The sequence below is a fragment of the Macrosteles quadrilineatus genome, unplaced genomic scaffold (assembly GCF_028750875.1).
Source record: "Macrosteles quadrilineatus isolate MER2022 unplaced genomic scaffold, UCM_ALF_1.0 Scaffold_7__1_contigs__length_78375512, whole genome shotgun sequence".
Taxonomy (NCBI): domain Eukaryota; kingdom Metazoa; phylum Arthropoda; class Insecta; order Hemiptera; family Cicadellidae; genus Macrosteles; species Macrosteles quadrilineatus.
In genome coordinates this window covers 42,735,670-42,759,954 of record NW_026542600.1, presented here as the reverse complement: position 1 = coordinate 42,759,954, position 24,285 = coordinate 42,735,670, and the positions used below count along the sequence as shown (strand labels likewise).

Sequence of the window (24,285 nt, the reverse complement as noted above, 5' to 3'; positions counted from 1 at the left end):
GACATTTGTTACAAGAATTTACATGTCTTTTAAAATGACCAACAACATTTCTTTTACAGAAATTACAAGTCTTATGAGTTTGTAATATATGAGATTTTAGAGCCATGTTATTATCACAGATTATATCACAAACTTTGCACAGTTTCACCTTCATTTTATGTATTACCTTGTAGTGGCGAATCAGGTTGCTTTTTTTGGAGAGCGATGCAAAACAATGTTGACATGTAGTCTTCATTTTTATATATGTAATTAAAAAATAGGTTGAAATCTTCTATATAGTAGAAATTACATTTTGACAATTTCAATTAATGAGAAATAATAATTTGAATTAGAATTTTATATTTTAATATTCAAAACAATTTCATACAATAAGATTTAGCAATTGTAATTTTCTAAATCAAAACTAAATCCAAAAACTTAAATAAAAAATACTTTTTAGCAATTCAGATTGCTGAGTCTACATATATACAGAGTGAGTGTTACCTATTTTAAAGGAGAATTGACAAAATTATATAGTGAATATAATTCGGCTAAGTTTTTAAATAATAACTTGTGCACACTTTTGACTCAAAGTCCCCCGGTGCATGAAGTTTGGCTAAGTTTTTAAATAATAACTTGTACACACTTTTAACTCAAAGTCCCCCGGTGCATGAAGTTTGGCTAAGTTTTTAAATAATAACTTGTGCACACTTTTGACTCAAAGTCCCCCCCCCCCCGTGAGTGAATTTGGCTAAGTTTTTAAATAATAACTTGTACACACTTTTAACTCAAAGTCCCCCGGTGCATGAAGTTTGGCTAAGTTTTTAAATAATAACTTGTGCACAATTTTGACTCACTTAAAAATAGTAATAACAAAATAAGTTATTTTTTTGGATAGAGAAGCAGCACACAGTTGACATGTAACTAAAAAACAAAGTTAGCATCTTCTATATGATGGAAATTACATTTTAGACAATTTCAATTAATGGGAAATAATAATTTAAATCAGAATTTTAAATTTTAATATTCAAAACAATTTCATACAATAAAATTTGGCAATTGCAATTTTTTAAATCAAAACTAAATCCAAAATCTTAAGTAAAAATACTTTTTAGCAATTCAGAATGCTGAGTCTACATATATACAGAGTGAGTGTTAGTTATAGAGAAGACTATGTTACCTATGTTAAAAGGAACTCGACAAAATTATATAGTGAGTATAATTCGGCTAAGTTTTTAAATAATAACTTGTGCAAACTTTTGACTCAAAGTCATGAGTGAATTTGGCTAAGTTTTTTAAAATAGACTTATATACATTTTAAGTTCCTTAGTGACTGTTCAAAATACTCTAAGTGTTTAAAAATAGACTTATATACATTTTTTACAAGTTCCTTAGTGACTCAATTCGGCTAAGTTTTGAAAAATGGACTCGGGAAATTAGCTACACTCCTAAGTTAAAAGAAATACAGAGTAGGCCTATGAGTACAAGCATCAATTACGTCACCAATTGATCCCATGACCCGACACGCGACAACATATTACAATAGTCTAGCTTAGATGTCAAAGACTTACCAAAACAAGAAGATCCAGGTGGAAGAGTTAGTGATGATTCCGTAGAATGCCCCCCTTATATACCACAAAATTGTCTAAATTAATTTAGAACTTAACAATGGAAATTGAACAAACTGAAATTGAACAATTGAATAATTGAGGTCAATCAATCAAACATATTTGGTAATTGTCTAAACCTGCCCCAGACAGACTGGCGCCAGACAGGCAGAGAATGTTGACAATTGGTTTTGATTGGGGTCATTAGGTTACACTCACAGTCATTCATTTGAGTCAGGCATAGTTTACACATAGCCATAAGCGTGCCCGAGTTCGCGCACAAACCTCACATGATTTTGAAAATATACATGGGAATGGATGTGGATTTGAAATTTTAATGGAGTTTGAACATTTATATAGGCTTGTATTGGACGAGATCCAGGTCTTTAAAAAAGTGGCCTAAAAAAGCTCACCATTTCCAGACGTGATTTTTAGTATTAACAAAAGTAGAAAATTTATATAGGGGTGTATAGGTCGAGAGCTGGGTCTTTAAAAAAAGTGGCCAAAAAAAGCTCTTCCATTTTTTTCTCATTTTTCCCCTATAAAAAGTGCCCTAAAAGTGCCTCTAAAACGCCGAAAGTGGGGTCATATTCTGGTATTATATCTACTTAACACCCCTTTTCTGGTCTTAACTCATATTAAAATCATTTGTTTCGCTTCTAAAGTTTACCCTGAAATTTCGCACTGTATCGTACCTAATGGAATAATTGTCCTGAAAGTAGCCTGGTATGATAATTATTTAAGAGTTTTTTTTCTGCTTAGTGTAACTAATAACGTACTACCCAAAGCAATTAACTTATATGTAGATTTAGTAGATTCTTATTAGTCCTCTTTAGTAACCTACAGGTACTTTGTATAGGGCTTGAAGAAGTAAACTTGAACCAAAACATTATTGGGAACAATTCCTCACAAGGATTATTAAAACCAAACCAATAAACTTACCTATAAAAATCAAGCGTTGGTCGACTACAAAATTGCCGTTCTAGAATTAAATCAAGTAACCGCTCTACTGATTTCCGGTACGTTTTGTGCCCCGGGCATTTGCACTTTACATTTGAATGTGTTCTTCAATATTCGCAGAATTTAGTTCTGGTTACCTATTTACAGAAATACGAGGTAAAAACTGCATTCAAGATCTTGAAGTACGATCGAGCGTGGCAAGTTACATCAAGAATTGGCGTGAAGGGATAAGTGTAGCGAGGATTGTGGAATGACCTTTGATCTTCTCTAATGCGTGTATTTCATGTGTTTCAGGCTTCAGGATCAGAAGACTTTATTGAGGAGCATCGTGCCACCTCGACACATTCTAGCAAGCACCAGAGTGCCGAAAGCAAGCACCAGGGTTTGAATAGCAGCTACACCAGCCACCAGGAGTACCGCACCGTAGTACTAAATAGCATACCTCTTCCCACAACCGGAGGACACGTCACATGTACGTACAATATTAACAATGATTATGTATTTCTTACTATCTCTTGCCACCCCCTGGGGGGCGTGTCTTAGGTAGGTGCCTTAGCTCTTGATATCACAAAAAATACGTCATAGATACGTGTTACTTATTATCTCTTGCTATCACCAGAGGATGTGTCACAGGTACGGAGTGCAGGGCAGAGTGCAAGTAGCCTAAAAAAACTTAGGGTCATTTTACAGACTGAGGCTTGGCATGGTAGTGGAAAGGCCGACCAGGGGGTATGAGCAAAACTTCTTCAGGGATACAATGGAACTGTTATAACCTAACCTAACCAAACAAAAAAATCTCATTAAGGTTTACTAATCAAATCGATATTACGTTAGCCCACGAAAGAAACTGTACCCGGTCTTACATCCTGCCCACTACACCCCCTTACACTAATATCCCTCCCCTGAATCACTCTTACGCTCTGGGGAATCAACTGGCACTCCGACCTACCTGACGGTTTTGGCAGTATATGACCACTACGGCAAAAGGATATAGGCTGGCACTCGCTCCGCTTCTCACAGGTAAAGTGTTTTCATCACTTTTAATCACCAAAGGATACGTCATAGATTCGTGATACTTTTTATCTCTTGCTATCACAAAGGACACGTCACGGCTAGGTGTTATCTTATATCATTAACATTTGAAAAAACTCACATGAAACTTTTTACACCTGTTTTAATATACTTGCTAAGCAAAACCTATCGTACTATGTGTGTTTTCGTTTCTAAATCACAAAAAAAAACACAAAGCTAAATTTTATGAGTATTATAATAACAAACTAACATAGTACAGTTTAATAGTGTACAATACCGCCTCTTCCCTTGATTTGTTTGACGCATTCTATGCACACGCCTTCGAGACCCAGTCCGGACAGCAAATGCAAGGTGAAAGGAAGCTGCCAACCTCTTAGGTAAACAAACTAAAGCCATTAGCCACTATTACAAATTAATTCCACGAAATAATTTCATTAGTTGGCAGCAATGTTCTTACGTGTGTATATAATAATACACAATGTAAGGAAGCTGTTAATCTCCACACACAGTTCCAAGTTTTATGAATAATGAAGTTAATCTCTCGCCAACACAGATACGGCGCGAGTTCTACATTACTTTGAAGTATAGTTTGTCGTTTGCTACACGTGTACCGATGGTGGGTTCAGATGTCTCCAGGTCCACACACATATACGATATCTGATTTCGTCGGCCTTTATCTGCTCCAGTGTATCTGTTTTGAGTCGTCGCCAGATAGACACAATGGACACATTGTCGCTTGGTTTATGATATCTCGGCCCGCCACGCGCGCATGTGTCGTGACGAACGGCCCACATCGCCCCTTGGCTGCCCCGACCACTTACTCTTTACTCCGCTAATTGTTTCAATGCCTAATTAGATCTGTGTCAACATGCAGGCTTTGCTTGTGTACTTAGACCGCGTGCACAAATATAATGGCCCTGATCTCTTACAACTGATCTTTGTTGCTTAACCGAACAAAATTTATCACCTATTCTTTGATGTAGACCTTCGAGTGTTTCATATGTTGTTTGCCAGAACACAATTAGTTTCTGCTTCGGCTGCTAACTACAATAGAAGGTCTAAGTTTTTGCAATTTTAACTTACCTATCACCGGTTTTAGCAAATGTCCCATATACGGAATAAGCTAGTATCATAGTCTCATGGTAAGACCTAGACCCGGGACCGATTTGCTTTTTCGTTCTGATGTCCCCAGAGGTCAAAAACACAATCCGTTCAAATTTATATCTATATATTGTACGTGTGTATGTGTATGTATGCGTTGGACTGATAACTTACATCACGTAACAAAAACGATCAGAGTTTGATAAATTACATCTGCAACAAACATGTAAACCTAGGTTTGTTCAAACCAGCGTGATCGGACTATGAGGATGGGGTTTCACGGGGAGCGTTATGGGGTAAAAATGGGGGTTTCCCATTTTTACAATCGAGACATAAAGTTTCGCTATATCCTTCCAAACCGTATTGAAGAGCTTAAAAAAAGCAAATAATTTTGTACATTACATTGAAGCATTGATGTAGGCCTATGTTTAAGTTACGGAGAAAATTTAAAAACCCCTAAATTTTAAATTCCCATGTTATTTGTACTGAGAATAAAAACTGTCGCGTGGGCTTGTTCCAATTTTAGAAAATTATTTAATTTATACTTAGCTATTAACATTTCACTAAAACACACTTCATTAAAATACCGAAATTAGAAAACCTAATTACTCGTTGAACCAATAATAATTTATAACGATTGTACAAAATAACAATTAAGTGGACGTAACTGTAGCCTGAAGCTACACTTCTACGCTCTCAGAAGCCACTCCATATAAACAATCATCCCGTCCTTCGTTTACAAATATCGCACTATATCAACATCTCGGGTAAATAGGACTTTGTTTTCGTTCCGCTACAGCTGTATTCGATCGTGACTGAACCTCTACCATAAACTTCCCCTATAGTTCGCTCGTGGGTTAACAAAAAACATTAAAAACAATGTGTGCTTATAAACACGATTAAGTAATTTGAATGGCCGAACAAAAAAAAATATGGATAAGATGTTTTAATTTATTACACAAAAAAGTGACAGGTCTGTGAACACTTTTTAAAACAGTAAAGAACCCTTAAGTTCTTTAATCCCTGAAATATTCAATAGGTAGCTAAAAACAAGACACAATTCCTTTGTGTCGGTTTCTTAAATGTAATTCAATCAACAATACAAAAATTAAAAAATACATTGAAATTATGCCTATAGATTATCATAAAAGTTAATAATTATCAACATACGCACAAATTACTCTAGATACCAATTCATCCAAAAACGTTCAGAAATGATTGTATGTCATTATTTCAACCCCGTGCAATTCAACCTCTATATACATAGTTAAATCTTTTACCCAGTGCATTTCAACATATACATAGTTACATCCACCCTGTGCATTTCGACCTCTATTTACATAGTTACATCCACCCAAGACCTCTTATATACATAATTACATCTACCCAGTGCATTTCCACCTCCATATACATAGTCACATCCACCCAGTGCAATTTGACCTCTATATACAAAGGTACATCCATCCAGTGCATTTCCACCTCCATATACATAGTCACATCCACCCAGTGCAATTTGACCTCTATAAACAAAGGTACATCCATCCAGTGCATTTCCAACTCCATATACATAGTCACATCCACCCAGTGCAATTTGACCTCTATATACAAAGGTACATCCATCCAGTGCATTTTCACCTCCATATACATAGTCACATCCACCCAGTGCAATTTGACCTCTATATACAAAGGTACATCCATCCAGTGCATTTCCACCTCCATATACATAGTCACATCCACCCAGTGCAATTTGACCTCTATAAACAAAGGTACATCCATCCAGTGCATTTCCAACTCCATATACATAGTCACATCCACCCAGTGCAATTTGACCTCTATATACAAAGGTACATCCATCCAGTGCATTTCCACCTCCATATACATAGTCACATCCACCCAGTGCAATTTGACCTCTATAAACAAAGGTACATCCATCCAGTGCATTTCCACCTCCATATACATAGTTACATCCACCCAGTACATTTCGACATCTATATACATAGTTTACATCAACCCAGAGCTTTGACTTGATCAGGTATGCACTTAAATTATTAACACGCTCCTCCGTTTCCCAGACATTACTTTTGAGTAAAAAAAGGACAATTCTTTTTATAAAAAAAATTGAAATATAAAGTCAATAGGTTGATGATATACGCACTTAAAAAATAAAATTGCCCTGTTCGCAAAATACAAAAGATTATTTATTAAATTAAAACATAAACATAACTGTAAACAATCCTACTTAGACAGTAGTTCACATTGTGTATTTTTGTTGCAGCTCAGTTCAAATTAGCTGTTGTCATAAATAAAAAAAATAATAATAATAGTGTTGCACCCTCTTGGTTAACCTTGTAACCTGTAACTCGGTAATGCTAATTGATCATCATAGAACCAACTTGTTTGTTTAATTGAAACATCTGTTAAGATTCATTAATAATTTTTTTTTTTATATGAATCCTCGTTGGGTTAACATGGGAAATTCCAGAGCTACTGGGGCGGAGCCCAAAAACCAGATCAGAATAAAAACTACTTAATTAGCGAATTTCCCTATAGGGAAGTAGCTATTACCGTAGGTGGCACGGTAAGACCTAGACCCGGGACCGATTTACTTTTTCATTTTGATGTCCCCAGAGGCCAAAAACACCATTCGTTCAAATTTTTATATATGTATATATATATATATATATATATATATATATACGTCCGTGAACGCGATAACTTGAGTAATTTTTGTCCGATTTTGATGAAATTTGGTTTAAAGGTGTAAAGCGGGATAAACTTGAATGAGTTCGCGGACCAGCACGATCGGACCATGGGAACGGGGCTTTACGGGGGGTTTTATGGGTTAAAAATTGGTTTTTCTCACTTTTGACCCTCAAAACACAAAATTTGCCGATTTCTCTTTAGACCTTTTTAAAGAGCTTAAAAAAAACAAATAATTTATTATATAAAAGTATTTTTGTTTGATTGTTAGTAACGGAGAAAATAAAAAAAATTGTAATTTTAAAATTCCCATGTTATTCTTATGGAGAATATTGTCAAATGTTGTGGTTTGCTTGCTTATGGATATATTTTGATCAAACTTGGCAAATTTATTTATTTTGTACTAAGCTATCAATATTTTACTCAAAAACACACTTTATTAGTTTCCTTGTAGCAGCAAACCTAGGTACTCGTTAAACCTAATGTTATTAAAATATATTTTACTGAAAATCAATTCAGACAAATGGAAATTCGCTTAGTCGGCAGGTTTGCTGCGGCGGGGGTATTTTTACATTTAATGCCTAAAGAATCAGTGTACCAAATTTCAATCTCCTAGGTAAATGGCAAGTAGGAGAATTAGTAATGAGTAAGTGAGTGAGTCAGTCAGTGAGGGCTTTGCCTTTTAGCAAATTTCCCATATAGGGAATAAGCTATTACCGTAGTACTCATGGTAAGACCTGGACCCGGGACCGATTTTCTTTTTCGTTTTGAAGTCCCAGAGGTACCTATACACAACTATATATATGTGTGTCAGTTAGCACGATAACTCGAGCAAAAATGATCCGATTTTGATGAAATTTGGTATAAACGTGTAAACCTCGAGTTCGTTATTCGAACGAGTTCATGAACCAGCATGATCAGACCATGGGAACGGGGGGTTTTTCCCCCATTTTTGACCCTAAAAATATAAAACTTTGCAATTTCTTTCCAAACCATTTTGTAGAGCATAAAAAACAAAATATTTAGTATATTAAAGAATCATAATTCGCCTAATGGTTACGGAGAAAATTCAAAAAATTGTAAATTTAAAATCCCTATGTTATTCTTATGGAGAATTAATAACTGTTACTTAGTTTGCTTGTTTATGAACATATTTTGACAAAATTTGGAAAATACATTAATTTCACACTAAACTACATACTGTATTAACATTTCACAAAAAAAACTTTTAAACCCTCCCTGTTGCAGCAAACCTAAGAACTTGTTAAACTAATGCTATTTAATTAGGGAATAATTTTGTGATTTTTTTAAAGGAGATATTTTAGTGTAAATCCAATCAAGCAAATGGAAATTTGCTTAGTCTGCAGGTTTGCTGCGGTGGGGGTATTATAGGTATAGATATCATCCATATAATGCCTGGTTAGCTGAGTGGTTATAGTGCTCGTCTGATAATCAAAAGGTCGCCGGTTCGAACTTAAAAAAGTCAATAACTTTTATGGTTTAAAACTTAACCTAGCTGTCTCTAGATATTGGGCATCTAATAAATTATCCACACGGAAGAAAAAAAAAACTGATCCTAATCAGTAAATAAGCTACAATTTATCATTTCACTCTACTTTACACTCATCCCTCACTCATGTTTGGGTTAAAATACGCCCACGTGCAACCCCATTAATACTTAATTACTTAATTTATCTATACTCATACTTAATTACTCTATACTTAATACAATAAAGGGTTCTCTGTAACATCCCTTTTCCCCATCTTAATTAACCTTTTTAACGGTTAAGGTGTAATTTTAAAACTTGTGATCTAACGAATGTACGAATAGTAACAGGGATAGGTTGCTATTTTTAAATTCATCACTGGCGTTGATCAACAAGTTTAAACGAAAAGAATGGTCGAAGTACGGCGAGACGAATGTGTACCGTGACCGAACTATCCTTTGACGGATGAAACAACAGAATTCCGAGGAAGAGATGGGATTAATTTTTTGATTAAGCGTTGAGAAAAGTAAGATAAGTGAGCTGTTGGCTAGAAGCCTAACACCAGGTGACCCGTTCATCATCCCCTTCTGGCTAATTGCATTCCCGGCAAAACCCGGCGCGTGTGCTCAATGGACATTAGGGTGATTCTTGTTTATTGCGATATCAAGAGCTGAAAGAGTCCGAAGGCGTATACGGAAGTCACTACTTGCGCACCACCAATTTGGCACCTCGAATCATTGGGATGTGTCGGTCGAATAAACCCCATCATAGATTCAGGAGCTAAATGAAGCGTAATTATTTAACGCTAGTCTCATTAGGACCTTCTACTCGGCTTATTCTGGGCTCAGCTTCCAACGTATTATGTCGCAACGTTTTGATAAGTAGTTCAGGAACATTTCCTGTGTTTCACCTTCCAACTTACCAAGATCATGACACTAATTAAGGACTGACACCAATAAGAATGTTTTATTACCATTGTTTATTTAATATCACTTACTAACCTAAGGATTAACATAAACGGTAAAGTTGTTACGGATACTATTCTCAACACCAGACTTTTGGTCTTAGGTAATAAATAATTTAAGTAACGTTAAGAACTATTAAATAAGCATTTCTATGATACAATATAGAGGTTCGACAAATTAATAATTGGACTGCTTTAAACAAACTAATAAAAAACATTAAACCTAATTTGTTTAGTAAATATACAGTTTTAGTTTTTGCTAGCTTGTAATACAAGAAAAAATTAACTACGAATCCTGGGTGGATGTCGAACTCCAGGGTAAAACTATCTTCTTTAATAAATTAATAGATCCACCAAAACATCTTGTGTCTTTGCTCAAGTTGGTATAATCCGTAATATTTTTAAGTGTTAGATTTTCTGTTTTATTAACTGCACGATTTAAAAAATATTTACTCCACACCAGAAGCTCAAACTCTGTTCGAGGTTACATCTACTACTGAATTCTTCAGAACTACGGTACAAAGGTATTTAAACTCACACAGTTAAATTTGTTAGGCTCATACATGACACTCATAAATTGAAGCGTTTGATTGAAAATTTATTTTGGTAGGCTATAATGGAACTAATAACTTCAAGGTTTGATCCCAACATGTGCACAAGTACTGTAAAGGTAAACATAAATTCTCATAAAAACTTAACTGGTTTATTTTTTACTGAAGGATGCGAGATATTTTGGTTGTTCTCTTTATGGACAATGAAGTTTAATCAAATGTGACTTTTGTCACGCAGTATTTTGTAAAGTAGGACTATTTTAATTATTTTCCCACGCATATTTGTTTAAGAGGGATGAAGAATCCTTGTAACGTAAGTTTTCTCTACGCATTACGCATATTAAGTAATACCACCGCCGCAGCAAATCTGCAGACTTACCAAACCACACGTGCCTCATATTGCAGTAGTAATTTAACTTATTTTTGCTATGACGTGATTTCAAAAGAATAAACTAAATGAAATCCAAGTTGATGAAATTTAATATTTACAAACACTAAGTAAGTGAGAAATAAATGTAGTATGAAGTGGGGAGTGTAAAAAAATCATGAGTCCAAATCGTTTTGTCTAATGAAAACTCCTAAATTCTATTCGTCGAATAGAATTTGTCTAAAGAGGAAAGTACGTTAAGTGGAATACAAAGGTCCAGGTGGGCTGGCGCAACGCCCGAGACCCACATTGTTCTATCCGCTCTGGCAATCTGCCTCCGTTCGTTCATTGTTGCTCATGTAAACAAACAAACACCCTTCGATACAACCCTTCACTCGTCTGAGTGACTTTTTGATTCTTTCCCTTTATGAATATGATGTCCCGGTTGATTGAAGAGTGTCTGCGTGTTTTAACTGTGTGGAACAGATCGTGATGTCTGAATTGCTCTCGAGGTCCCTCGTTACTTGATGGGATCGTATCGTTTGACGTTGACAGTTGCATTTCGCAATCACCTGTTGATTACCCTAGGTAGACCCTAGGTCGGTGTGGTGTGTGTGGAGGGGGTGGGAGAGGGAGGGGGTCCAGTAGGAGACAGGACAGACACGCTGCGACTGTGACGAGTCCCCGCTTGAGCCGCGACTGACCATGTTCTTGGTCGAGCCCGTTGAAGCCACGTGGTCAGAGTGGTGTTCCCTGTATAGGCCCTTCCTCAAAGTCGTCACACTCAGTGAGGTCGACGGAGAAGAAGCGGTCGTGTGTTACGCGTGTGCCTCCGAACCAGTGCTCGGGTTCGAAAACCCCAACATCGACTTTGAGCCTCTCAATTTCCAAGTTCAATACTACTGTAACTCTCGCAAAGGTACGTGGGTTTCCTGCCGTCCTCCCCTAGTAGCTGCTGCGCTTACTCGCTCCGAGGTACTAATGTAGTCTTGTAGGTTAAGTGTAGTCGGGTCGAGAATGTTATTTGATAATGAATCCGACGTGCCGATTATAAGAGATAAGAGATTAAGTCAAAGTAATGATAATTAATTTACTGGCACAGAAAAATAAAAGTAGTTTTATTTTCCTATACATATCCTCCCTCAATTTTGCATAATGTTTACTGTCGTGTTTCCTGCTCAAACTGTATACAGTATAATATTTAAGGGTGGAATCACTGTAAACGTCACGGATTAGAGTTAAGCACCCCAACGATAAAAATGTTGTCAACCCAACCCCAGACAAACTGCTTTTTAGTTTCTCAAGTCTCAAAGTGTTCAGATGACACACAAGACTATGCATGTGTTTTGTTTGAAGGTTTGGAAATATCATTTTCTAAGTTACCTCCTAGTCAAAAAATTGGTAAACATCTATTTTATACTCTTAGCATATGAAACAATTTTATAAATTGGTCAGTATCTAACAATTTTAAAGCGATGACTTCAATAGCATAATGTTAAACAAAACATTTATGTATTTAACAATCGTATTTATGTGGTAGATAAATAATATGTTCCAATATCGCATAAAACGTATGGTAGGCTGTATACAATTTGTACGGCATATGACGGTAGCCCTTGGACGTAGATGCTTGGTCTTTTAAACGATTGCGTCACGGGTTCGTCAAGTTTTGCTCGTGGTTGCTATGGTTTTAGTTTGATGATGTCACGGATTGATGTGATGGTTGCGCGCCGTCTCCAGAAAAGTTTCACGAGACCTCTCGAAGATGTCGCTTATTTTTACAACCATAAATGTAGCCGGGGGTTGTCCAGCCAGTCCTGCGTATAATTATAGAATCCTATGACTCATTGACTCATGGATCACGTTTTCCCGCGCATTATACCGAGCATGTCAGATTTAGGCGCCAAGGCATCCCTCCCCATTATTTGTGAATGAATACTGCAAACATTTGGCCAAGAACAAAGGCGAGATAAACAGATGCTCAAGTTTATGCATCTTGTGCAAAATGGAATAAGTAAATTAACAACAAAATAATAGATTCACAACAAATGCAATTAGTTAATTTATAGTGGTAGCAAATGATTTTTTTCTGTTTGAGATACAAAATATTATGTAAAACAATATTTATTAAAGGTCTTTACTCCTTTCATAATATATAGTACTTGTAATTACGACTATTTTGATAACAATCTTCCAAACGTCTATTTTGATCCCGATGCATTGCAAATTGTTATAAAGGGTAGAATTATACTACGTCCTTGCAATTGTTCCCTGGTAGAAATCTCTCCAACTATAATACAGTACTCAATAAGCCACCTCTCGGTAAGTAGATACTTTTAAGCCTTATAGAACATAAATCAACCGGTATTTAAACAAAACTGAAATATTCCTAGTTTCTATAATATATCACAGCCACGTGTTTTAATATTATATTTGTTTTCAAACGAATTTATACAAACATTTAATGTACCATGGTCATACAATGGAAGCAATTTACATTTTGGAAAAAATTCAAATAACTGACCAAACTTGTATAAAACCTTAGACTTAACATGAATAGAAGGAAATTAATGTTAATTGCTGAAACTACTTCAATAAACATTACTACTGTACCTTGACTTTGATTTCAATTCATTTTCTGGCTTTGTACACTTTTGGACTATAAAAAATAAAATAACTTAAAAATTAACTTCGCAAATCCCCTCATAAAACTAAAAAAAAAAATACTTAATTAAGTAATACTAAAATACTTTGGTATTTTATTATTATATTGAGGTAAAAATCGAATTAATTCTTGATTGTAAAATATAGAGTAAAAATTTTTATAGTCTGGAGACTGGAGAGACTAATTATATATTTTTTATAAATAAACATATTTACGTTTATGTATTCAAGAAGAAAATAAATAATGTGAAAAATGAAGTGGACTCTCTTTACAGGAAATGCCAATAAAATTCAAACCCGTAGAATGGAAATTTCTAATTACGTCACATTAGTCTTAAAATATTTCATTAAAATCAAAAAATTGAATTAAAAGGAATTAATGCATTTTTACTTTAAAATATAGATTTTGGCATGGAATCGTGTTGTTTAAGTTCAGATTGTACAGTCGAAACTGTTCAAATAAAAGTTTTGTAAAGTCGCTATGCAAAATGACTACCCCAAGATGACTATTACAAGTGTTTTGTATCGTAATAACTTGCACATGAAAAATACTACAGGCAACAAAGGTGTTAAATATTTATAATCACTGCAAGTGCGTGCAATTTACTTTACAAGTGGGTAAATGTCCATGATACCATAGTAACGCAGTCTTGTAGAGTTAATGTGAGTTACTTTACAGTTAATTTAAATAGGTTTACCTAAATTATTGACGAAATTAAACCCAAATGTTTTCAAAGAGAATTATACATTTTGCAAAGAGAATTACATTTTTAAATTTATTTATTCAATCATCTATTAATACAATTAAAATAGCATAGTACAATTAAGTGTAATCAAATGTAAATCCAAAAATAACTAACACTGTTTTTTTTTTTTTTTTTTTTTTACGCCAATGGCATTTTTTACGTTTTGTAAGGGAACAGTTAAAATCCTGTTGAAATGTTTCGAGATAGCTTTATAGTTAGTCGACCTCTTTGGTATTAGACTTTTGTCTTAATGTTTTAAACCGTTCAAGTATCAATATAGGTTCAACTTCACTCTTAAATTTAAAACGTGCGTTAGAATAATACATGAATTTCTTAGCCACATTGATGATTAATTCATTACCAAAGTTGTCCCCAAAATGGACTCGTCGTCGTCATCAAATAAAAAAGTCGATTTTGTATACTACTTCTTGTTTTAGATAGGCTACATATGTTATTTTTTATGCATTGTTACGTTTAGACACAATGCAGACGTTAAAGTGTGGTATTAAACAGTATTTGTCGGACCTATGGTTGTATCACATATCAGAAAATAATTGAAAAAGGTTGGTTTTACAACACAGGGTTGGTACGGTCAGGGAAAACCTGGAAAACATGGAAAAGTCAAGGAATTTTGTTGGTCTGGAAAAGTCAGGGAAAAGTCAGGGAATTATGAAAAAATTCTGGAATTTCTTCTGAAAGGCTACCTTTTTACAGATATGCTATGTTTTGCTCTAAACAGGTTTTTGTCAGGGTGATGACTAATGGCAAAAAGAAGACGTTTAAGCATGTCTATACTCATTTTATCTATGGTTTAAGCTACTGATGTGTCAAAACCGAATTTCAAATCTCAAAACCACCAAAACTTAGGAAAAGTTTCGGTTTCGAGATTCGATCACCAAGTTTCGAGATTCAAAAGTTTTGAATTTGAAGATTTTGGCAGTTTTATTTTTGAAACTGCTGACGTTTTTTTGTGCTATTGTTATTGTTTTCAATGCTGTTTCCAAACAAGCTGGTAGAAACAGAGCAAACATCACCATTAACAGTAATGAAACAAGTCAATTTTATTCTGAACTTCAAAAGGTACCTTAAATACGGGTGAATAAAAAGTCAAGACCCCCCCCCATCTAATATTTTTCCAAGTAAATATACAGAGATATCCTTTTGGTGGTCGTGCAATCTTGGCAGGAAGTTTCATTTTATGATTTTGAAATTTTTGAGTGTCCCCCCAAAAGGGGGGATTTTGGGGCAACTAAAATATTTTAAATGTAAACCCCCTGCAAGTAACACCTCATTTTGAAGGGTTTACAAAAACTTGAAAACTGAAGGTCGCTATCTATTCTCTATCCAAAATGGATAGAGACAATTATGTTCTACATGGACGACATAATTTATGTTCTAGATAAATGCACCTACAGATAAACCTAACCTAACCTAACCTACTGCCTTGGTCAGTCTTTCTTCAACCACCACGTCGAAGCATTATAACATAGGTAATTTGCATTGGTGATAGCCTGGATTTGAACCCGGGTTTTCAATCCAGGGCAATAATCACTAGAGTTGCCCCGGTGCCCATATAATTTAACTGATAAGAGAGTAAACAATAGTTTATCAGGGTTGATAATTGCGAAAAAAAATAATCCTGATAGGCCCAGTCTATATTGTGTATAAAAATACTGTAAATATAATTCGTATTCTTTTCTATTTATAATTATTGTTCTAATTCTTGCTACTATTGCTCTTTACTTATTCTCTGTGTATTAAACAAAAATATCCCTATGACCTATGTGCATGATTTTTCTTGACACTGAATCTGCTAATTCTAACTTCCCTCATCAATTAAAAAAGTACATGACGACAGAAGGAAACTTTATTAATAAAACTTGTATAAAGTTACTGAGGCTTGATTTGTTACTATTTGGATCTCATAGTTTTTTGATTACTTAGCTGCAAAGCTACAAATAATACATAAAATTCAAATCTAACAACATTAATGCACATAGTAGATAATAAAATAAATTACTAAAGAAATTAGGTATTTGACACTAGTTATGTTAATTGTGTTAATGTAACCTAAAATATAATAGGTATTTTTCATCCTTTGCTGAGGATAGTGTTAATGTAACCTAAAATATAATAGGTATGTTTCATCCTTTGCTGAGAATAATATCCAAAGTAAAAGTAATATAAGAAACGCTTCCCACAGATTGAACGCGGCCTGCCAAGGCGGAGAGCGCAGAGCTCTGTGTTATTTCCGGTAATTTTTCACTCTGGCCTGTTTCGTAATTTACACTAAGCGACAAATAAATATTTCTGCATCCCGCACCTGTTGTCCATTGAATAATAAATAGATTTGGAGAATGTTGACGTTATCACCCTTGGAGCCACGGAGTGGTTCGTCTTCAATCGCGCTATTAAAATAAAGAGTGTAGATGTACCTTACTCTGAAACTTGGTATCATTTTATCCTGAAACATGACAAATATTTGTAACTATTAATATTGAGGATAAGGATCCCAAAATAGAACCCGCTGAGTACATATGATTCATTTTTGAAACCGCTTTCATTTTCTCACTTCGTTTTGATTTCACTCTAGGAGTCTTTGGTTTGAAAATCCTATTAAAATTGTTTTCCCAAAAATAAATATTGAATCAAAAGCTTGATACTTTTACATTCCCGTTTGTTGAATTAATTCTTAAACGTAGTCATGTGACAACACAAAAATATGCGTGAATCTATATGTTAATAGGCAAGCATGTTTCTTTAAAACTTTTTTTCGAGAAAATCTACGCACACTGTTAGAAAGATTTTTTCTGTAGGTGTGCAGAATCCCTTTATAAATTAAAATAGGCTAAAAATAAATGTTAAAAAATTAAATGAATTTAAAATGTTAAAAAATAAACATGGGCCTTATGGGTTGCCATGCTGGTGACGAAATAACAACGAAACATAAACAAAAAATCAAAACAAATGGAAGAAATTGCCATCACATATTTTATTTACAGCGTGGGATGAAAATAGAGAAGTCTGTACATTACATATTTTTGGTCGAGTTTTCGATCACTGGACGAACTCTAGTTTAATATAATTCATTGGGTTTCTTCGAGTTCGCGGTTTTAAGTTGTCTTTACTTCCTTTCAATTGCTAGAATTCTTTAAAATAAAATATCTTTAGAAATACTTAACTTGTTCATTATATTTTAAGTAAAAAAATGTTGAAAATTTAATAACAACCTGATACACAAACCTCGATTCACACGTTATGTTTATGCTGTAATTTCTTTACTTTAGTAAACATTCCAGCTGAATACCCGTAGTTCGATGCCATCATGTCTATAATACGAGGTTGATCACTCAACTAAAGTCACATAGGCCCTACTCTTCTTCTGCGCTTCAGGTTGACATCGCTAGTTTGTCGTACTTTTCTTGGCTTAAAACTAAACTTTAAACTCCACAACTGTCCTGGGAAACGTATGTCTTTTCAACTAATTATTAAATGAATGATTGAATAAAATATATAAATTGTTTGGAATGAAAATGTCATAATATCTCGTTGATTACACACTTATACTCTGGGTAATAACCTTTTATTTTAAATTTTAACGTTAAGTAATGCAGAATATCAATTATTTGGGCAGATAGACCGGCGGGAATCATTATTTTAACATGTTTTTTTTAAAAATAATTTATAGAATGCAGTAATATTACAGTAATATCTATAATATTGGATATTATATCTATATTATTATAATATGGTATTAATACGGGAGCGAGCTGGTCTAGTGGTTAGAGCACGGGACTTCGGTTCCAGAGGTCCCGGGTTCAAATCCCGCCAAATCACAAATGGATTTTATCCATGTGATAATGCCGCAACCCCTAGGTCTAGCCTGAAGTAATGTGAAAATCAATTCCGTGCTCGTTTCTAGCGTCCTAGGACAAAAATGTATTATAATAAATTGATAAATAATATTAGTAATATGTATCTACAGTAATATTGTAATAGTGTATTGTAACACCTCCACAGTTTACATTAATTTATGGTACAGTTTTGCGTGAATCGGACTTGTCCCTGTATTTTTGCGCACACTCTGAGAATAGCAATTGTTTTTTTTTCATGCAGTGGGAGATTCAATAGTTATAAATATTTTCTAGAAACACAGCAAAAGTGCACGTCAGTTACAGAACTGCAAAGGAGCCGTTCTGTTTACAAATGATGCCGGTAACGTGCCTCGTTGCGGCATACACGCGAACTAAAGAGCTATAGACACAAACGGACCTTACTTAAAAAATTACCCTCTTATATAAACTAAATACTAAATTAATATTTTGTCTCTGGAATTGTAAATTCGAACTTGTTTAGCTCAAAGCTTTATACATCGTATACTACTTAAATTTATCATGAAGTAGGCGGAAAATTTAAGTTTTCTGAAGCATGGTGCAATTTACCCGTAACTTTTAGATTTTTAGAATTAAAAATCTCCAACATTTTGGCAGTCACTTGTATATTACCAGGGAGATCTAACCAGTCGTCTTGCGTAATGTTCAAGTTGTAATGCTTAATCAGAGACATCGGAGTTAGTTTGAAGAATGGAGCGGAATATTCTTGTTGTATATGAGGATGTAGACCTAAATGAATATAGCTGAAAAAATAGGAAGACGTCTTACTATTATAATTCATTTCCATTCTAGCTCCTGAGCTGTTATATTAAATGTGATATAGTAATTGTTGAGATATTGTTAACGACACGAGTAGAAAATTTAAGGTACGAGCCTTGGCGAGTGCACTACTTTACCTACGACAATGTTTTAATTACTAAAAACCACTACTCATAACTTCTAAGAGATGTTATGTTTTCGTGTATAACCTCTCATTGCCACTGACAGTGGTGCAACGAAACATTGTGCCAAACACTAATTGCACCACTCAACAATTAAATTGTCCTGAACAGCTGATTTGTTGAAGTTCGAATCATTACAATTTTACTTCTTCGCTCTCAATCCTTGGACCTCATTGGTCCGTTACCCGTGTTGTTTATTTTATTTATTTATTTATTCATTTTGACGGCAATCGCCATTTTACAAAATAATAGACAAGATTTACATGCAACAAGATAATACAATAGGAACATTAATAAATGAGTAAGACATTTGGTGGTGGTGGTGAACAGTTTGATTAAAATTGCAACAGTTACAACATTGTGAAAAAAGTAACATTAACAAGAAACAGTGTAAATAATTAACATCAATAGCAACAACAAGAAACAGTGTGAATAACTTACTACAATAACAATCAGTGTGAATAATTACATCAATAACAATCAGTAAGTATCAAAATGACAACATTGAAATAATTAACATTAATAAATTTACCATACATAACAATAATAGTTGTTGTAAGTAAAACTATAATGTTATTAAAGTAAACAATGTAAACTGTTATAAGAAACTTTTAAATTCTAAGAACTGAACTGAAACGGCTACTTTAAAAACGTCCGTAGGTAAAATAGATTTACTTACCTTATAATCTGACAAACAGCTACAATAGGACACGTAGGGTATTTACATGTTTCGGCTTGTATCCGCCATTTTAAAAACATTGGAGTTGAATGCCTATTGGTAGATTGTACTCGTAAAACGTCTTCGTCCCGTCCGTGAAGTATGTTTATTAGTAAACAATGACAAGGATTTTATCCAACTGCAAAGTTTTACAATGACGGATACAACACGAAACATGTAAACAACCTATGTGTCCTATTTGAGCTGTTTGTTGGATTATAAGGTAAGTAAACATATTTGTCTTACAGAAAATTTACATCGCGTTGTATAAGAAACATAAAAAAAGTATGAATGAAACGGTGACATTAAAGTGTGTTTATAGACAAGTTGTGTGTTCACAAAGATTTTTCCAGACCTTTCAAATAAAAAGCAAGACTAAAACCAATGTAAATAAGTTAACAGATTATTTGCGATGCTATATTCTTGCTGACTTAAAAAAACTTAAGTATACTGGTAAGACTGTACCTTTGTAAATATATTGAAAACTAATATTGACGAAGCAACACTCCTTTAGATTTTAAATGCGCCAAAATCCCTAAATGTCTGACATTTATTCAGTATTTAATTATTTAGACAGTCTAAAGCCATGATAAAGTGTGATGGGAATACGGACAAGAAAATAATTTATACAGTTTTTATTTTCTGTGTGCGTGTTAGATCTATTAACCATTCTCGTGTAGTCCTATTCCGCCCGAGTTTTATTTCGCCCGGAGCCTAATTACTCCCAATTCGCCCGCGGTCCCAGATTAACCCCTATAATCCTCAGCTCTACCTGCGTCAGGAGTCCTATTCCATCCACGGAGGACCCCACCCACCCCCGGATAATGTAGCTATATAAAAGCCCTCCCCTACCCATCACCCCTACCACTTTATAATCTGGAACTTTCCTTTGGGTTTGTTGGGCGTTGAAACGCTTCAACAGTTATCTATATTGATAAATGCTTACGACATAACAGATTAATAAAATTGACTGTCTATGAACTGTTAGTTACTGTACGGTAACTGTATGTTTCTGTACGGCAAACAGAAACATATGATAACACTGCAATCCAAGACATGGCCAAACAAAGGCCACTAGTTAGCTGCTTCTAGTGTTAAATTTCCAACTGCACACCTTTGAGTTTTCTTTATTATACAATGTAAATAATTCGCCTATTGGGTCTGATGATGATTGGAGTGTCGAATCAAACTCGATCACCATTTGCCATCTTTTATGTATATTTATCGTCTAGTGAGATAATAGTATAAGAGCACAAATATATATTTTAAGTGTTATTAGACGTTTTTTTTCTTTTCGTATACAATGTAATATAGTAGTTTACGCAAGGAATACGTTAAGATAGTGTCGTTTACTTTATTTACGCAAGTTGCGTACACTACTTCAGTGTTACTGTATTTTGGAGTAGTGACAGTGTAAATGGACCAGTGTTATTAGACTATCTTTTTTTACTTTTCATATACAATGTAATGTAGTAGTGTATGCAAGGAATGCGTTAAGATAGTGTCGTTTACTCTTTTTACGCGAGTTGCGTACACTACTTTACCTACGACAATATTTTCTTATTAATAACCAGACAGGATGTGAATGAAGCGCGAGGGATGTTTACTTGGAATGTCCAAGCGTTGTCCGTGAGAAATAACAGGGGAGAAATAGCAGAGTTTCGCATTTTTCCAAGAGAGGGCGGTCATTCAGGATTCGTCATCGGTATGCTTCTTTTTTGGGGAGATGAGAGCTAAATCTCATTTCCATATGTGCCGTTGACTGTTACACATCGCGATGGAGTACACAACTACTAATAGAGGTGCGCTTAGTCTTATTGACAACGGGTATGGCTATTAAAAAACGCGAGAATAAATCTGGTGAAGTGATCTGGTGGTGTAGTAAATCGTTTAACGGAGGTTGTCTCGGAAAGGTGATTGTTAAGGAAGAAGATTATTCAAGATATTGTTAACATACCTTTGCCACGGTTATGCTGTCTTCTTGTCGAACCCTCTTCTTTGCGTTAGCAATAGCTTTTTTCGCTTCCAACGTCCGGAATACACCGATGAGCTTCTTCCCTCAACACTACTTCTTCCTTAACGATCACCTTATTTCGCATTTTTCCAAGAGAGGGCCTCTTGGAAAAATGCGAAACTCTGCTATTTCTCCCCTGTTATTTCTCACGGACAACGCTTGGACATTCCAAGTCAACATCCCTCGCGCTTCATTCACATCCTGTCTGGTTATTAATAAGAAAATATTGTCGTAGGTAAAGTAGTGTACGCAACTCGCGTAAAAAGAGTAAACGACACTATCTTAACGCATTCCTTGCATAAACTACTACATTACATTGTATATGAAAAGTAAAAAAAGATAGTCTAATAACACTGGTCCATTTACACTGTCACTACTCCAAAATACAGTAACACTGAAGTAGTGTACGCAACTTGCGTAAATAAAGTAAACGACACTATCTTAACGTATTCCTTGCGTAAACTACTATATTACATTGTATACGAAAAGAAAAAAAACGTCTAATAACACTTAAAATATATATTTGTGCTCTTATACTATTATCTCACCAGACGATAAATTTACATAAAAGATAGCAAATGGTGATCGAGTTCGATTCGACACTCCAATCATCATCAAACCCAATAGGTGAATTATTTACATTGCATAATAAAGAAAACTCAAAGGTGTGCAGTTGGGTATTTAACACTAGAAGCCGCTAACTAGTGGCCTTTGTTTGGCCATGTCTTGGATTGCAGTGTTATCTATCATATGTTTCTGTTTGTCGTTAAACGCAATATTTTAAATAATTAAATTGCTTATTTGCACATTTTGGATAGGGAGACAAACATACAGTAACTAACAGCACATAGGTAGCAAATTTTATTAATCTGTTATGTCGTAAACATGTATCAATATCACTGTTGAAGCGTTTCAACGCAAAGGAAAGTTCCAGATTATAAAGATTTAACGTATCTTTACAACGGCTACATCAATAAGGGCATATGCCCCTTTATATTTTAATGCTTAAAACTTCGTGTTTAAACTTTACATTAAAATAACCGTGTAGTCGGAGGTGGATAACAGGGTGATGGGTAGGGGAGGGCTTTTACATAGTTGGGGGTTGGTGGGTGGGGTCCTCCGTGGATGGAATAGGACTCCTGACGCAGGTAGAGCTGAGGATTATAGGGGATAATCTGGGACCGCGGGCGAATTGGGAGTAATTAGGCTCCGGGCGAAATAAAACTCGGGCGGAATAGGACATAACCGGTACATGGAGGGCCATCATACCTTGTAGAATCAACGGTTATGTCCTATTCCACCCGAGTTTTATTTATTTAGTTCTACAAGGTATGATGTACCATCCATGTACCTGCTGGGGTCGCAGGAGGGTTTCGGTGTACAAATCCAGTCAACCATCATGCTACTCACAAGGGCAACATTACCCCGACATTTACTCACCACATAATATATTTTATTAGAATAAATCTATTTTAGCCAACGAGAAGACGATTTCCGTCCGCGTTATGATTCTAATGTCAAATCAAAATTATTATTCTAAAATGTACTACAAATATCGTTCATGTATTTAAACACTTTACCTAAATTAGGCTTAGACATGATAAACTATACCTTAGATTTAGTATCATTGCCCTTGTATTTGATATTTTAAATATACCTATGTATCATTGTTTATACTTTTTCGTCTGTCAAAAATTGTTGACTGAAACTATGTTAGCGTCTGTTACTCGAATGTTTAGATTTTTAAATGATTTCTATAACTACAATGATTTTGACAAGTGTTTATCTAAGTGTGATAAAAGTTATACTGAACAACTATTACAATACTAGTCTTAATGTGTATAGGGGCTCTTCCCCGCTAGTACAGGACGTTCAGCACGAGTGTGTGTTCAGAGAACTAATGATTAAAATATTTGTAATCCGCGTAAATGTTGTAATGAAGCTTATTTTTATTTGAATGAGAGAGTTTTGAAAGAAGATTTATTTTCATACAAAGTCCTTTCGATAAACGAAGCTGCATATCCGTATCAGCTTGTAGGTTCAATGAAACATGTCAGAGGATGAAAGTGCTGGAGTTGGGATAACGTCTGTGAAAGGTTGACCTAAGCTTTGTAAACAAGTCAAGCTTGATATGAAAAGGACGTGACAGAGAGCTGAAACACGATCCACAGGCAATCCCTCGCCAGAAATACGTTGTTTCCATGTTTCTAGTGGTCATGAGACTTGTATTTATTTTTGGCTGGCAGCCTTGCAGACGACCCCCTTACTCCTCATATCTATCACCATCTTCTCCAGCTGTTAAATCTCCACAATTTTTAACCGACAGCTCTAAATACCTGGTCAAATGTAAAATTGCGGTGATTCTGGGAGTGAAAGATCGAGATATGTCAGCCAGATAATGAATAAATCAGAGATGTACACCAGTTTGTCTCTGATGTAGGTGTTGTTAAGCTCGATTTAAAATCTTGAATCAAATATTAAAACATTGTCTCCAGAAATTAAAACACCTTCCCCCTTCCGTCGTGAACTTTTACAAAAAAAAAAACTGGATTGTTCATGTC

At 34.9% G+C, this 24,285-nt stretch overlaps 1 protein-coding gene across 6 annotated transcripts in view; it reads left to right on the top strand.

Annotated features, from left to right (window-relative positions):
• Nucleotides 1-24,285, top strand: part of LOC128998701 (filamin-A) — a 184,286-nt gene that overhangs the window by 113,907 nt on the left and 46,094 nt on the right. For 4 of the 6 annotated variants that reach the window (XM_054424946.1, XM_054424945.1, XM_054424947.1 and 1 more), the window contains one exon: nt 2,841-3,018. In XM_054424946.1, the coding sequence (XP_054280921.1) occupies nt 2,841-3,018 (178 nt within the window). Of the gene's footprint in view, nt 1-2,840; nt 3,019-11,458; nt 11,724-24,285 lie in introns of those variants that run through there. The other 2 variants (XM_054424948.1, XM_054424949.1) reach the window with 2 other exon arrangements.